Source organism: Vulpes vulpes, chromosome 5 (assembly GCF_048418805.1).
Source record: "Vulpes vulpes isolate BD-2025 chromosome 5, VulVul3, whole genome shotgun sequence".
Lineage (NCBI taxonomy): Eukaryota > Metazoa > Chordata > Mammalia > Carnivora > Canidae > Vulpes > Vulpes vulpes.
Genome location: NC_132784.1, coordinates 133,717,823 through 133,733,143, shown reverse-complemented (window position 1 = coordinate 133,733,143; position 15,321 = coordinate 133,717,823). Strand labels below are relative to the sequence as shown.

The following is a 15,321-nucleotide window of genomic DNA, read 5'->3' as shown; positions in this document are numbered from 1 at the left end:
GCCAACTTCTTCCAGATTCGTGGTGTCATGAAGCACAAGGATACACTGTGGAAGTGTAGACATATCAAGGACAGTGTTGAGAGCGTGTGGGTGGAGGAGGGAAGCAATCTAAGCATAATTTTTTTTAATTTTAATTTTTATTGATTTTATTTATTTATTCATGAGAGACACACAGAGAGAGGCAGAGACATAGGCAGAGGGAGAAGCAGGCCCCCTGCGGGGAGCCCAAAGCAGAACTTGATCCCAGGACCCCAGGATCACAACCCGAGCCCAAGGCAGACGCGCAACCGCTAAGCCACCCAGGCGTCCCTCAGCATGACTTTTAAAATGAACTGTTTATGATCAGTAAGAGTATTTTGAACATTGACTTATAAAACTGGATCAAGGCGAGAACCACAAGTGAATGTCAGGGGCCTGCTTCGGAAGACCTAATTGTTGGATAGTTTTCATGACATTGGGGCACGAGCTGTAACGCACCACCACAGTAAAGCAGGTCAGAGCTCCACAGCCATGGCTATGCAGGAGCTTGGGAGGGGTAATAATAATCCTTTAGGCTAACTGGGCACGTCCTTGACCATGCACAGATCTTAGGGATGATAGCATGAGGCAGTGCAATTGCTGATCCATGGTCACCAGATATTCCTGTGACCATATTTAACAGGGCTGATATAGTACCAGCTCCAGGGACACCGCGCATGGAAATCCACTGAAATAGCTCTCCTGGAGTTGTGTAACACAGACAGTCACGCTCTCATCTTGTGAATGACAAGGTCCCTTCCTCAGAGGTGGGCTTTCCTGGCAGGAAGCACGAGGAACCCATCCTTGTAGAAAAGGCTGCTTTGTCCTCGGATTCCACGTTTCCTCAGAGTGTCCCCCTCTTCTCCCCTTACTCAATTTTCCCTTGGGTTCTAGGAGACATTAAGCTTTCTCGCAATCTGATGCTCAGTCGGGACAAACATGGTTAGCTGCAGATGGGACCAGAGTTTTCTGTGGAGAGGATCTTGCAGGCTAGGAATACTCAGACCTGCAGTTCCGGCCCAGGAGAGCCCACCCACCAGTCTGGCTCCCTGGCGCACAGGACGCGGTAGCTCGGAGCTCATATAGAAATGCCAGGCCATCTGGCATGTTGCATATTGAATTGGCTGCTGCTTTTCCCAGGTGCAGTTGATTCCAAAGCCTAAGACACAGCAGCTGAACGCTGGGTCCTCGAAGAGACCTCGGACATCAAAAAAGCAGCCTTACGGGCAAGCAAATTCCTTTCCTGAAAAGGGGACAATGCACTCCTCTGATATGGGATTTCATGAAAAAATAGTATTTGCCGGTTTGGAATTAACTAGAGTTTAGTACCTCTTGGGAAAAACTCATTTCTGAGTCAGAGGCATGATCTTCACCATATGGCTAAGTTGGGGAGACCTCCCGGGAAGAGAGCCTGTGGATACTGAGACGTGTAATGGGGCAGATTGGAGAAAAAGGTGGCGAATGAGGCACACATGCCATCCCCTAAAACCCAGAACTGTTAACCTGGTTAGTGGTGCAACCTTTGATGGGCTACCAGGGCCTCCTTTTCCACATGTCTGGCATGCACAGGCCACTCGGAGGAACCAGAAATTTCAGCATCTTTCTCCAGGTAGGTCCAGAGATGAGTCTATACCAGATAACCAGGAACTGTCTTAAAGGAAAGTGCGGGGTGGGACAGGTAACAGAAGATGATGGAACACACCGAGTTCAGGCTCCTGCTTGTGTCAGAAGCGGGCCAGCAAGAGGGGCACGTGTCAATAGAAACAGTCTTAATTTGACATAAATATCCCGGAGGTAACATTCCCTTCCTTCCACACTAACTCGAGGGGGCAGGAATCACAGGCTTTCATGAAGCTCTTACTACGTGGCATCTGCTTAGCTTCTTGCCTGGAGCTTCCCATGAGCTTTGCATCATCCTTCTGCAGAGTCTCAGGGTACCCTGACCCTTTAGGAGAGTTCTGGAATCCCTGGCTCCTTTCCAGCCTTGGCAGGTGGCGGCCATGTGGGAATGACCTTCTTCCCATTCCTCGTCGATCCTCGGGATTGAGGATGCTGCAGGGGCCACCCGTGGGACTCCAAGGGCCCGCTAGGCTGAGCAGGTGATGAAGACAGGTTAGGTCCCTGGGGAGCCCACGGGGAGTCTTGTAAGAGTCCATCTCTTGTAGGAATTTGCTTTGTGCAGTTGCTCGTGTGGTCACTTCGACGGTGTCAAGCATCCAGAGCTTCTACTTAACTGGTTCTGATGTTTTAATATTCATTTTTTTTGGTATTGAGTTTGCCTGAAAAATATTTTCCCCAATTTGGAAACTACTTGTGATTAGGCTAGTAGGAGGAGCGAGGTCTCATGGTAGATTGTGTTGGCCCTTCTTTCCCATGTTCCCACAGCCTTTCTTGCCTTTTCCTTTACTACTGTTTTTTGATATAATCTACTCTTCCCCTTCTGAAAAATTTCATATTATTTATATTCTTTCATCTGTTCCTTTGTGAAAGGGTTAGCCAGGCCTTAAAGTTTACGTATTCACCAGAAATTCATGTTTTCTGTTATGGAAGACCCACACTGTAAAAATAAGCTTCTTTTTTTCAGGGGTAACTATTAATGGAGAGAGAGACAGAGAGATCAAGAGGTTTTAAATATAAGGAGTAGAAGTCCCATGAAAGGCTTTGAATATATAGGTTCAAATTTCTAGATTTTGTATAAAAATATCAGTGCTTCATGTATGTCATTCTCTGGTAGACGGTGTGGTATTTATAACTATATTTTCTCCAAGGATATGAAGGACATAATGACACAGTTCCTCCCCTGGAAGACAAGTTCTCTGGTGTGGATTTTAAGGAGAAATTGGCACTCCTTCTGGTGAAGCAGAAAGAAACACAATTAGCTCCTTTCTCCTTTCTGTCTGTCCTCTTCTCTCAGGTAACAGCTGGCAGCAGCAACGTGGGTCTATATATGGACCAGGACCTGACAACTCTGGTTTTGCTTGGAACGCGGGAAACAGGGCTGAGATTAGCAGCTCCTACAACGGACAAGTCATTGTTTGCATTTTCTAGACTGGGGATGCTGTTGCGTTTTGCAGTGTTCTTGGATAACATATCAACTCTGGAATTTTGAGAAAGTGGGATACACGAGGCACTAAGGTCTGGATTAATAAGAATTTGTGAGGAGTACTTATTTATAGTATGTGAACTCTGAACTCTTTCTTGGCTCTACAAAGCCCATGTGGGCAGCATGGCTGGCATCATTTGAAAATGGCCTTGGAGGTGACCTGGAGGAGACCTGTCTTGGTTGATGACAGCAATTCCTGGGAGTAGCTTCTGAACTGGCCCCACGTATGTGCAAAGGAACAGTGACAGTGTCAAGGAAGCACACACGGTGTGCAGGCAGGCTTCCCTGACCTCCATGGGCCTCTGTCCTCACCAAGAACACCACAGCTGTGCCTGACCATAGACTTGGCTGAAAGGTGCAGTGGGTCAAAAGGAAGAAGTGTAAGTTGGGAATGAAGCAAAAAAAGAGAAAATTCTCCCTTTCCACAGCTCCTCTAGCTTCTGCTTCCAGGACCTGAATCAAAGGAGGAAGAGTTGCTCATCACTAAACTGGGTAGTCAAGTTCCCAGTGTGGACTGGCCCATGTTTGAAGAGCAGAGTAAGTCTGCTTTGAAAGAGGATGCCTCTCTGCCACCTCCCTAATTCAAGAAGTTGGACAGATCACTAGACTGCATTCACTCTTTGTGGCACCCACTTGCCATATGTCTCTGGCCAGTGACCACTTGGTTTCCTCCTTTACCCACAATTCTCTGTCTCTTCCTCTAGATGGCTCAGAGGCCAGCTGTGGAAAGATTAGATATAATAGTTGTTGTCCTTGAACATAAGCCTCCTGCTTTCTACACAAGTTCTGAGCACTAGCTTAATTGATTCATTAATTGAATAAATATTTATCAGGCCCCTCTCGGGGAGACGCTACTAGCAATAAAAAAAATCTTTAAAAATGTTATTGTGTTGAAATTATGGGTGATTTTTTTTTTCCTCTGATCTTGTCTTCAAATTTTCTGTTGGGAATAGGTACCTACATTTTAAAAAAATGTATGTACAAATGAGATTCATACACACCTAACAAATTGAAATAGAGAAGATTCTGGATTTATGCGTCAGGAAGTCACTGACATCTTGGATAGCGTCTGTCTTCTAATTTGAACTTTCTCTATTGCTTTTTATGGTGGAGCCTACTGAGCTCCTCACTCAGAATCATCTGGATAGGAGGAAGGCCATATGTTAGCCACCTCCACTTTCTTTCTTCTGGTCAAGGATTTGCTAGCCCAGTGACATCTGGGTTCCCATTCTGGGTGCCCATAAAATTTCCCTGCCAGTAACTCTGAGAGGTGAGCCCCCAGCACTGACTCCTACTTCAAAGTTCTACCCAGTATATTACCTGATACCCCACCCTCCATGGGACCAGAACCCTGCACTGAACTCCACCTCCACCTTACTGGTGGGGGCCCTTCTGGCCTACTTCGGTCTTATCAGGACATCATGGTGGCCAAAAGAGCAGGCTCTGAGGTCGGACTGCCAAGGTTCAAGTTCTGGTCCCACACCGTGAATAGTGGACCAGTTGCATTATCTTCCTGCACCTCAGATTCCTTGTCAACAAAAAGGGAACATATTATCTGCCTCTTGGAGTTTTCATGAAGGTTAAATGGGACAATACATTTTAGGTGCTTGGCATGGTGCTTGGCACACTGGGAGTGCTCAGAGATAGTTAGTTGCACTATTACTGTTATGGCTCCTCTATTCAGGACATCAGCCTGACGCCAAATGGCAGCCCACGGGTCAGATCTTATAAGCCATGCAGACCCCCAGGGACAAGCACAGGCCACCTCCCGTGGGATGGCTGCGGCCACCTTCAAGCCCATCTGCTCTGTCTGTCTAATTGGACATCAAGGTAATCAGCTGGCCATGCCCTTCGGACACGGCTTCACCTACCTGGCTGCAGGTCCAGACACAATGTGGTAGTTAGGTCAGGTTCTCTTGTCTGCCCCACATACTCTCCTGCCGAATGTGGCCTCTCTCTGCCCCCACCTGCACAGGCCTTGAGGAGAAAGCTGTTGTGTCCCCATCTCAGGGGTGTTACAATGGGCAGAGTTCTCCCTCCTTATCCTGTGGAAGCACTGTCTCGAGGCAGAGATACCCAGAGCCTCATCAGCTCTGCTTGCTTCTAGCCCTTGAGTAAAAGAGATTCATTCTGTGAACAGAGTGGCTTTGAGAGGGACGGGGAGAGTCTTTTTTTGTGAAGTGCTAATTTCACTGTACTCATCTGTACAGGTGAAAATCACTCCTGAGCTCTTCCAGTTTCTTCTTATTTACCTTCTTCTTAGGAAAGGGGTGCTGTAAGGTGGTCCAGACACACGTTTTGTCCTCGAGTCCTGTCCCTATCCTTCCCCACCACTCTTCTAGTCACCGATTCCCTACAGGTCAAGGGTTTCTAGGAAAGGCTGGGCTCTGTCTCTGCCTCCTGTTTCCTTCTGACTCCTTCTGAGCCCCCATCCATCAAATGTCCAACATCCCCCCAACTCTTCCCTGGGGCTGATGAGCACAAACAAGTGAGCCCGGTGTACACCCCAGGTCTGCTACACACATTACCATATATCTCAGAGACTGTTTATTCCTCAGATGTGGTGGTGATGGTGTCCTCCTCATGGTGCTGTCATCAGTGTAGCAGGATGTAAGAAACTGGACACCAGTGAAATCAATGAGAGCTTTTACATTATGGCTCCTTCCACTCAGTCGGTACACGTGTTCGATCCATCTCAGTCCTGTTCCCCAAGCTGCCACTTCAGAATCTCTCATAGCCCCTTTGGTGGAGGAGCACTCGGACACTTTGCTCTTCTCTGTGAGTGCAGATGTCCAAGAGGACCAGCTCCATTCCAGTGTTCCCAGGGCTGAGAGGTTTCTGGGACTGAGAACTTTCAGAGCCCAAATCAGGATCCCTCTGAACAAGGTGGGATGAACCGTTCACCCTACTCTTCAGCCTGCAGTCTTTCTCGTCAGCTTGTTGATTTTTCTCTTCACAAACACCACAGGTCCCATAAGGCATCTCTCCACAGATGTGTTCCAGACCATGTCTTCCCTGAGCCCTCCACTGGCTTTCACCAGATCGTGTTGACAATGCCTCCTCTGATAGATTCTCCTCCCTGATTTCCATGGCCTACTCTTTCGGTTTTCTCTGATGCTATGGTTTCTATTGCGACACAACAAAGGAACCAAACATTTAACAGCTTAAAACAGCACTGTATTATGATCTCTCAAGTTCTGTGAGGTGGCTGGGTTCAGCTGGACGGCTCTCCTTCCGGGTCTTGCATCCTGTTACCATGGCTAACAGCCGGGCTGCTCCTCTGCTGTTCCCTGGGTGGGGATGGCTGGAGCAGCTGGGCTGGCCACTCATTTCTCCATGCAACCTTCCACAAGGTTACCTTGGGCTTCTTACAGCACAGCTGTCTCAGGGTTCCAACAGGGAGTGTTCTAAAGGTAGGAAGTGGAAGCTACCAGTCTCTTAAAACTCTAGGCTTGGGGGGTGCCTGGGTGGCTCAGTGGTTGAGTGTCTACCTTTGGCTTAGGGTGTGATCTCAGAATCCTGGGATCAAGTCCCACATCAGGCTCCCTGCAGGGAGCCTGCTTCTCCCTCTTCCTATGTCTCTGCCTCGGTGTGTCTCTCATGGATAAATAAAATCTTTCAAGAAAAAAATCTAGGCTTGGAAGTTGGCACAGCCTCACTTTAGCATGGAAACTTGCACAGGGGAGGAGACATGAATGCCTTCTCTCGAGAGGACTGTCAAGGAATTTGTGGCCATACTTAATCTTCCACATTTTATAATCTCTCTTCGTCCTCTTCCATTTCCTCCCCTTCTTTGTCAGGACTCGTCCTCAACTCTCACCTTTCCTTGACTGCTCACCCTTCATACTTTCATGCCTCTGCAGATGCAGTCCCTTACCTACAATGATCTCTCTACCACTTGGCCCCCAACACCAGCCCTTCCTTCCCACTGGCCCAGTCTCCCTACAAGCTCCTCTTATGCATGAATGATGACCAACTCTGTATCACAAAGCTGGGCTGGATGCTCCTTGTATTTACTGAAACAGGACATAGTAAGAGGCATTATCTCCCCTATTGGAATGCAAGAGCCTTAGAGGGCAGGAACCAAACCTCTACCTCTAGATCTGAACTCTCGAAGACAAAAACAATCCCCAGTAGTCCTCTAGCACTATAGGGTAAAGAGAGGTGGGTGAATGTGTATGGTTTCTTTTTTTTATTGAAATGGTGACTCAAGGTTACTCCAGAATAGTCTCAGTCTGTAATAATAGGACCTGACCATTTATTTGTGTTAAGAGTTTTCATCTCATTGGGAGAATCTGACCTACATCCAACTAGAAGCCAGCACTATCGGTATTACTGCAAATCTGAACAGACTGTCTGGTTATATTTTTCTGTTTTCTGTAATAACGCTTAGTCACTCTTTTACTGTCTGTTATCTAATCTGATAGAATGACACCTCTGTGGACAAAAGATCAATTTTGCTGCTCCCAGATGGAATGAAATATTTGACATGGTAAGAAGTGATTGCACTTAACAGTTTGGCTTCTCACATTGGGTAGACTGAGGACAAGCCTGCTGTGTGCGTCTCCTCACTTGTATATCTTTGTATGACTTGTTTTCCCACCTGAAGCCCTGCCCTCTCACTGCCACACTCCCATTGTCTCATTGGCCCTGTTCAGCCAGAACCACTGCACACTTAGGTTGGCCTCCGGCAGCCTAGATGTTATTACTGTGTGAATATTTATAAATATTTGACTCTGGTTTGCTAACAAGCGAGTGATTGTATATTTGGTGATATAGGTTCCTTCTTCTACGATTCCAGGAGATTTATCTCCAGCAAGATTACTTCTTTTAGGCTTTTAGAGCAAAATGTGAAAGAAATAAGGAAGGGGAGAAGAGCACCATGAGTGTAAGCTACAACCAAGAGTAGGTTAATGGAGACATTTAGGCGGGAGGAAAACTGGAGGAATTACGTGGTGAAAGAAGAAAATAAATTTTAGGAGTGTTGTTATGAACTGTACATTCTTTCCTCAAACTTTAAGAAATGTAAGAACATAAGCAATATTGAAATTACTTTCGTGATTGTTGTAGAGTGGAATTTTGACCCTGATTTCCCTTTGGGATAGTGTTAAACTGGATGAACAGCAGGGTTGCCTTGGTGTCCCAGGAATTATACAATTAAAATAAGATGACATAATGAGTGCCCACTGTCTTGTGGATGTTTCTATGGAGCCATACTTGCTCCTCACAAAGAAACCTGTGAGGCAATGTGAGCGCCGGCTTTATGTTTAGTCTCCCCAAGCAGACTTGAGACTTCTTGAGGGCTTGGAGCTTAGGACTCAAATATTTACTATAGTGCAAATGGAAACACCTCCTAGGAAGTAACAAATCAGTGATTGAAAATGGCAGCCCACAGTGCAATCTTAGCCATCCCGGCTCTAACGACAGAGCAGTATTGGTGCAAGTATGCCCAGATTCAAATAAAAGGCTGCAGACAATGTGTCACCTGAACCATCTGGATTGTCGACCTGACAAGATCTCTGTGTCTAATCATGGATCTGAGTGGCCTCTCAGCTCTTGTCCTTGCTCTTGCTGCAGTGCCGGAGAGGAGAAAGCAAGTGCCAAAAATGCTAATGAGAGGAAGCAGCTAGTTCTCCTGGAGCCCTGCTTTTCCTTCAGTGCCCTTCGGTCTTCAACTCTAGCTGCAAAGAATTTCCCAAAGAAAACTCTCTGAATAAAGCCATTAGTTCACAGTCATCTCCATGACACCCACTTGTCCATTCTCTGGGGAGAAATGCCAAGTAGAATGTACACTGCTCATCTGACGCTCTCAGAGTCGCACCACAATCCCTAATTCAAAGCCTTCTCCTTCCATAGCAGACCTGGCCATCTCAGACACATCTGGCCCTCACGGGGTGAATCAGTTCATCATGGGGCTGCCTTATGGGTCATTTTATAGATGAAGAGGCAGACCAGGCCACATTGGGGTGGATGTCGAACCCACACACCTCTTGCTTGGAAGCCCCTTGCCTAAGTGTGGGCTGAGAGGCAAATCCTGACCCCCTCCCATCTGCATAGATTTCACCTCACTCAATGCGTGTTGTTAAAAACTTACAGCAGGACTAAGGTGCTTAGATTTGCTGCTAAGTATAATCAGGGGGCATTGTGTGTTTTTTAACTTTGGGATGATGGATGGCAAAGGACTGGAAATGTTTGAGGGATAGTCTTCTGACAAACGCTGGGTGATAGAATCAGTGCAAGCAGTAATCAGGGTGTGACTCTGGAAGTGAGGGCACAGATGGGAAAAAGCTGAGTGTGAGGGGCCAACCTGGAAGCAGGGCAGGACCAGCGACCTGAGCAGGAGCAGGAAACCAATGCAAGGCAGAGCAATCAAAAAAGGACTGCGGATTTCTGGTTTACCCCCAGACAGCTGTGAGAAGGCCAGACTCATGACTGTGATAACATGACACAACATAGGGAGGTCCCTCTGTGAGAAACCCTTCCAGCTGTAATTAGTGGTGGCTCAAGGCACACTACTGCATCCTTCCTGCTACCAATAGGGAGCTCCAATGGACGGGGAGCTACATGGAACAGATCTGGGCCAGAGATCAAGAAAAAGATACCTTTTTTTTTAATGTTCCAATAAATTTCATTTACAAAAGAGCGACCAGCCCATATTCTGCATATGATAGGGTGTCTGTTAAAAAGATAGCTTGTGTGGGTTGATAGGAAACCAACAGGAACGGGTGTGGCTCCTGGGCCCAGCACCTTGGGAAATTCCAATACAGTCTCAGGTGCAGTGACAAGCCACCAGATGTGCTGATGGTGACACCTGCATCGTGTTGTGTGCTGTCCTTTCCTAATTAGCTCTTAGGTCCTTCAATCAGCAGGCTGCTGTCCTTAGAGGAAAGCAACAGCTTCAGCCCTCACCATAGAATCCACCACAAGACGGGAAAGAAACCAAACTTTGTAGAGTCATTGCTTCTGGGCAATGCAAGCCCCAATGTGGAAGGAGTTCCGACAGGGCCATACAGTCAGCAAGGGCCGTGGTGGCTCCTGCGGCTTGAGTCTGGCCAGCTCTAAGCTCAATGGCATATATTAAAAAAAATTGTAATGGGGTTACAGTAATGACACAACATTGTAAGATTTGATCGGGATGAGGAAAGCTGAAACTTCCCTAGTTCTTTCGTTTGTCGTTAAAATTTGCATCTTTTTGCAGTTCTCATATTATAGCAATTATTACTAGAGTGAAACAGCCGAGGGCCCACTAGGGAAAAATTATGCCAGAGAAAAGGAAACAACTCAGGTTTTATTTCTTTTGTGTTTTATCATGCATGTAACGCCTTGGAGAGTGCAGGAAATATTTGTTTTCAATGTTCCTAATTCAGTAGTACTTTCAAAATCTGATTTAGTCAGACCTTGAAAAAAATCATATAAATCAACAGCAATTACCTAATTCTAAATTAAATCGTAACCCCAAAGAAATGTACTTTAGAACGTTATAGACTCCAGGTAATCAGCAATATACTTCTACTCTTATAAAAGGACAAATAAAAACAGAAAATAAAATAAAAACCTCATGTATTATTTTAATTTAATCCTCAGATAGAAAGAATGGCCTTCTGCTTGTATTTCAACATTTGAAATCTGGCCAACGTGCAAAGTCTGAAAAATAATTTTTAATTTTAAGAAGGTATAATTTACCAATTAATGTGTTTATTACTATTTAGAGACTACAAGAGCCTTATTTTTATTAATATCAAAAATTTCTGTAACCTTCTGGATAATGGCTTGGCTTCTGCATTTTTATTATACAAGAAGAACTTTGATGCTTTGATGCATTAATAAAAGATAGCTTAAAAGATAGCCACATTAGAACATTTTGTACATTCAATCCCTTCCTATTTGTTAATTTGGCATTTTTTCAATCATACAGTTTTGAAAGCATCAATTATTTCACATTAAAAATATAAATTCATATAGCATATTAAATACAGTTTTAATGCATTCAGACTCCTAAAGCTATAATCCATGGCAGCACTCTAATTTATTTGATTTATATGTGTGCCCTGAGTTAATATTCTAATCATTTGCAAACTTAAGAGTTTTCTTGATAAATTGTTAGCCTTTGACAAATTATATTACATTTGTACAGAATAACACATTGTTTGTATATTGAACACTAGTTTGATGTATTTGCAAAATGTAAAATCCATCTTCTCAATTTCACTTTCATCCATTTGTCCAAAGCACTGAGATATTGCTAGTCCAACAGGTATACTGCTGAGTGAGATCTTCTCAAGTTTGCACCAGGACATTTGTAAAATGTCATTTTTCTGAAGTGTTCAATTTTTAGCTATTTTGAATATGACTTGGCAAGCTATTTGTTCATTCTAGGGCACTACTACTAAACCAAGTTTGAATACACTTTCTCTCGATTATGACAATATTGTATATATGAAGCCAAAACTTGTAGGATGTGTTCATTCCTACACCATTTTGACTTGATACTACATTTTGACCCTAAATGGTGTCTTTCTCAATTAGTTAGAACTCCAAAAAGAAAACAGATGTACAGTAAAGAAGGCCTCTCCACACAACGTCCAATGTATATTGGGGTACACAGTCAGCTATTGTGTCTAATATTCATTACTAATGCAAATGTTTACCTTTCTTGTTATTATTGGCATTTGGGAAGTCAAATTTGGTACCACCTGCTGGAACCCATCTTTATCCCCAAACCCCCTATGTCCTTTATGATAAATGATAAATATTTGTGGAATGGGGAATATTTGGCATGACTTGGGCAAGGAGGGCATGCTGGGGAAGATGAAGGAGTAGGGTTGAGGGATGAGGGTGGGTCTTGTTTGGTCTTGGCAGCAGGGCAGAGAAGTTCCAGCTAAGGTAGTCAGAGAGCAGAGCCATGAGTCTTTTAGGCAAATAGTATCAGAGTTGGGTTTAAAGTGTTTTGTCTGGCAGCAGCATGCAAAATGGATTAGGAGGAGAAAATCTAGAGTCAGGGAGATAAATATTAAGAAAAAGGGAGTCTCTGGTTGGGAACTTCATTATGACTAAACCAAAGTCAAGGGCCAACCACATCTCATAAAATCATGTCCCCTCTACATCTGATAGTATCTACATTTGATGCTATATAGAATTTGTATCATTTCCAAGAGGAGAGACATTATGAGCTTCTAGCAGGCAGACACCAGATCTTTCATTTTCAAATCTCTGATCTTTGAAATATAGGTCTTTTAAAATGCTTATTGAGTGAATGAGTGGAAATGAGAGCGAATAAAAATGGGAGCAAAACATGAGTATACAGAGCATATAGAAAGCAAATAGTTTTTCTTGAACCCTGAGTCAAATGATAATAGACAACTTTAGGTTCCTGGCCACATATCTTTTCCTCTGAGAACTGGACAGTTGAAACAAGGGAGTATTTCATCATTGCCTTTCAGAAGTGTTACACTGACTGAATCTCTGCTATGAACAAGAAGATGCAGGAAGGGATTTGCAATTTAGCAGTCTCCAGTACCAAATGGGATGGGAGGGACCTGTAGATAAGGGCAATCTGTGCATTCCTTCAGCTGGTAAACATGAGGCCAACATGGCTAATTCCTCATGTGATGGGAAATGTACCACTACGGGGACCTATGAAAAGAACCCTTCCTTAACTGTAAAAATGATTCTTTTTCAAAGATAGCAGATAGTTTTAGAAAACATCCCACTAAAATACATGATGACAAGTTTATACACCCAGAAACGTCAGTATATCAAGAATCAAAGAAACGGTGGGTGGTAGTAATGTATCATCTGCATCCCAGGGAACTGTGGCCAGAGTAAAAGATCACAGTGAAGCATGGAATATTCCCAACACGATGAGACCATGAGCAGAGAGCCTTGAAGAACTGGCTCAGGCAAAGCCCAAACTGGATGATAAGATACAGCAGAGGCAACTATTGCAAAGTTAGAGAGTACCTGGAGGAGCCACAAAGTGAAAGTTAAGAGATCCAAGCCAAAAGGTCTTGAATCCAGAGGCCTATGAATGACCATGAGCCAAACTTCTCTTTGAAATGAATGGCCCCCCAGGCTGGTTTGGATGGCCGTTGCCCAACTGCTCTAGAGCTCACTTCTCACTATTTTTAAGCATTTCATAAATCTATTGCTTTCTTACATGGCAACTTTCTAAGGGAAGGCAATGCAGCGTAACAAAGAACAAAGCAGTTGAACTCTGCTTTTTCCTGAGCAACAGTAATGGGAAAGGTACTCACGTTCCACAAAGTAAGAGCTGGCATCAATCTTCCAGATGATCTGGCCCCGATGAGAACCATTGACTCCACGGTTCTTATAGTCCAAAAAGTTTTCTGACAAGACCTCATCTATATTCCCAGGAAAGAAAGAAAGCAGAATAGAAAAATATATCAGCTAACAGTATATTTAGGGAAAAAAGAAAAAGAGCAAAAAAATATTAATACTACCTCCAACTCAACAGAAGAAAAAGCACCCTGGAATCAGAGTCAGAGAGTTACAAGTATCCTCACGTACCTCTGAACCAACCCCTTCATAATGCAGGAATCTCCTCTGTACTCTGCAGTACTTCTTAGATCATCTAGCTGGTTCATGAACACTTCCAGAAAAATAATTGTTTCTATGGCAGTCCATTTCACTCTTGAATAGCCCTCACATGTGTGAAATCTGCGTGTGAAAATCTTCCTCCTAAAGCTCTCAGTTACTGTCTCTATTTGGGTCTGTGAATGAGCCATAAAGAAAACATCCAATCACACTTTCTTTTGGGTCCCAGTCCTCTAGACCCCACCCTGTAGCATCTCTTCTCTAGCCTAAGTATCTATTATCATCCTTTAAAATCTGGGACTCATCCATGAATTTATCCACCCATTCTTCATGCAATCATACATTCATTTGTTCATCCTACAGATACTTGTTGAGATCCAACCGTCTGTCATGATGGGGAAAATGCAGGAACCGTGGTGTTGGGCCAAACTAAAATGATCCTTTTTGAACTAAAGTTTACAAATAATTGAAGACGGATTTTAAAACACCAGGAAAAGAAATAAAAGTATTAATACAACCTGTGGTAAGGAATCAGAAGGAAAAGAACAGGGTGCTCTGACAGGGGGTTTCAAGGAAGGCCACCAGGGCCTCAGGGAAGCACTGAGGGATAAAGAAGCCATAGCGTAGAGATGAGGGTGTTTGTGTGGAGGAGGGAGAGGCCCTGACATGGTGTCCAGCACCCAAGTTGAGGGAGAGTCTGCTGCATGGAGGCACTGAGAGGAGCCTGTGGGGGACTGTGTATTTTTCCTTTCCTGCTCTTTCTCTGCTCATCACATTACAACTGTCAGTATCCTTCTTAAAGCTGGTGTCCAGGGAGGGATCCAGCATTCTGGAGAGGACAGACCTCCAAAGTCCCAGCTGACTGCTTCCTCTCTGGTTCTAAACCTCATGTTTTCAGTGCAGCATAAGACAGGGTTATGAATTTTATTTTGATCATCTATGGGTCCCCGACAGTTTCCACTTCACCAGAAAGTAACCACTTGAGCTAGATGGGTCTGAGGCTAACCAGACCAGACCCCAAATCCAGCACAGTGACACAGGAATAAGAAGAACTCAGGGGCTCCTGAGGGAGGGCCCCAAACCCTAGCTCTGCAGAAAGGAACTAGGTCATGGTTATCCTTTTGCAACTAAGATGCCCTTTGCCTTTGGGAACATGTTCTGCATCTGTCTAGACTGGGAGAACAGGCTAGAATGAGATGCAAAGAGGGCAAGGCTTGTAGCTAAAGGACCCAGCTTGCAAGGCCCTTTGTGCTGTGTACCAATGGCATCACGTCTACCACTTCAGGTCCTCACCGGCAAAGTGGGAGCCAGAGTCCTAATAACTGGGACCCACTACTGGAGGATTAAATGAGATAACTGGTCAATGTGCTTGTGACATGCCATGTTGATCGCACATTTTTGGCTGTCTCTTCTTTGGCAAAGATGGTTGGGCAAAGCAACACCATGTCTGCTTCATTAATGGCAGCAACTCTTTGTATCTCTTGGAAAATCAGTTGGTTGCAAAATTTGTCGGTCTTAATATTCACAGTGTGTGCTCAGAGCCCTGGTTGGGTTACTAAGATGATTGCATAATATGTCTTTTACAGTAATTGCATTGCTGCAAAAAAGGCATAATATTTTCCTAGCTCCCTGGGTCTTCAGCACAG

General features: G+C 44.5%; 1 protein-coding gene across 4 annotated transcripts in view; it reads right to left on the bottom strand.

Annotated features, from left to right (window-relative positions):
* The window catches only part of HECW1 (HECT, C2 and WW domain containing E3 ubiquitin protein ligase 1), a 444,141-nt gene that overhangs the window by 218,093 nt on the left and 210,727 nt on the right, over positions 1-15,321 (bottom strand). For all 4 annotated transcript variants that reach the window (XM_072760066.1, XM_072760065.1, XM_072760067.1 and 1 more), the window contains one exon: positions 13,375-13,482. In XM_072760066.1, the coding sequence (XP_072616167.1) occupies positions 13,375-13,482 (108 nt within the window). The remainder of the gene's footprint in view (positions 1-13,374; positions 13,483-15,321) is intronic.